The 1462-nt window shown below is 43.1% G+C and overlaps 1 protein-coding gene across 1 annotated transcript; it reads left to right on the top strand.

Annotated features, from left to right (window-relative positions):
* Positions 1-6: 6 nt before the first annotated feature.
* On the top strand, positions 7-1281 carry LOC122545136 (heat shock 70 kDa protein-like). The gene has a single exon (XM_043684286.1). It carries the CDS (start codon positions 7-9, stop codon positions 376-378), a length of 372 nt encoding a protein of 123 aa, XP_043540221.1. The 3' UTR covers positions 379-1281.
* Positions 1282-1462: the final 181 nt, after the last annotated feature.

The following is a 1462-nucleotide window of genomic DNA, read 5'->3' as shown; positions in this document are numbered from 1 at the left end:
GAGAGGATGGTGCAGGATGCGGAAAAGTACAAGCATGAGGATGATGCCCAGCGGGAAAGGATCGGAGCCAAGAACAGTCTAGAGTCCTACGCCTTCAACATGAAGAGCACAGTGGAGGATGAGAATGTGAAAACTAAGATCAGTGAGGGAGACCGGAAGAAAATTCTTGAACAATGTAACCAGGCAATCCTGTGGCTGGAGAACAACCAGATGGCAGACAAGGAGGAGTTTGAGTACCAGCTGAAAGAACTGGAAAATCTTTGCCGTCCCATCATTGCCAACTTGTACCAAGGAGGAGCAGCAGCAGCAGGGGGTTCTTGCAGAGCCCAGGCTGGATGTGCCACTTCCACAGGACCAACAGTGGAGGAGATGGATTAAAGGACTAGAAAGTCAGAGCCTCCGCAATCCAGGACTGAACTTTAGACTGGGACTTGGTCAGCACCACGATCTCTCTCTTTCAGTGACAGGGAGAGGAGAGGGTTGCTGCAGAAATTACTGCCAGCTGTAACAGTTACGATGTCACTGATCTTGGAGCCTGTTGACATTTTGTAATATGTTTGTCAATGTGGTGAATTAATTTTTTGAATACTCTGGAAGAACATAATCTTGTTATATTTGATTTATATAGGGGATAATTCTTAATGTACAGAAAAATATTTATTTTTGTTTACAAATTCACTTTTTTTTTAAAAAAATAAATGTTCTTATTGATTTCTGCATGTTTCTTTCTGAGGTGTATGATTTGACACACATACTGTGAATGATTTTTCTTTGTTTTCCTACTGCAAAGCATTTCTGACACATTTTTGCACCAGCACTGAGTTATTTTTACTCCAGATTACGAAACATAGAACAGTACAGCACAGAAACAGGCCTTTCGACCCATGATGTAGCGTCGTCCACGGCTCCAAGTTAAACTCATCCCTTCTGCCTGGCAATCCCCCTGGTCTATCTGCCTCCATTGCATGTTTATTCCTGTGCTGATCTAAAAGCCCATTAAAAGTCACTATGGTGTCTACCTCCTGCACTACCCCAGGCTGCCCATTCCAGGCACCTCGCCTTAGCGTAAATACATGCCTTCCAGTATTAGACATATCTGGGGAAGAAGTGTTATCTGTCAATCCTATTTATGTTTCTCCTCTATTTCTGTTGCTCCAGAGAAAACCACCCTAGTCTATCCAGCATCTCCTTATAGCTCATACTCTCTAATCCAGGTAGCGTCCTGGTAACCATCTGCTGAACCCTCTTCAAAGTCTCCACATTTTTTCTGTCGTGTCACAACCAGAACTGAAAGTGCGACCTGACCAAAAACTGAGAAATGTTAGTATTTCCTTGAGTTCAAAATCCTTCTGGTCTCCTTCCTCTTGCAAGTATATGGTGAAACTTGATAGGGATCAGGAAAGATTTACAAGGATCTTGCCAGGATTGGAGATTTTGAGCCATAGGGAGAAGTTGAATAAAC

This window comes from Chiloscyllium plagiosum, unplaced genomic scaffold (assembly GCF_004010195.1).
Source record: "Chiloscyllium plagiosum isolate BGI_BamShark_2017 unplaced genomic scaffold, ASM401019v2 scaf_53712, whole genome shotgun sequence".
Classification (NCBI taxonomy): Eukaryota; Metazoa; Chordata; class Chondrichthyes; order Orectolobiformes; family Hemiscylliidae; genus Chiloscyllium; species Chiloscyllium plagiosum.
Note: the sequence above shows the minus strand (reverse complement) of the source record. Positions and strands in the feature narration are given on the sequence as shown.

Coding starts and splice junctions, on each gene's coding strand:
- LOC122545136 (XM_043684286.1), top strand. CDS start 7: ATGGTGCAGGATGCGGAAAAGTACAAGCATGAGGATGATGCCCAGCGG.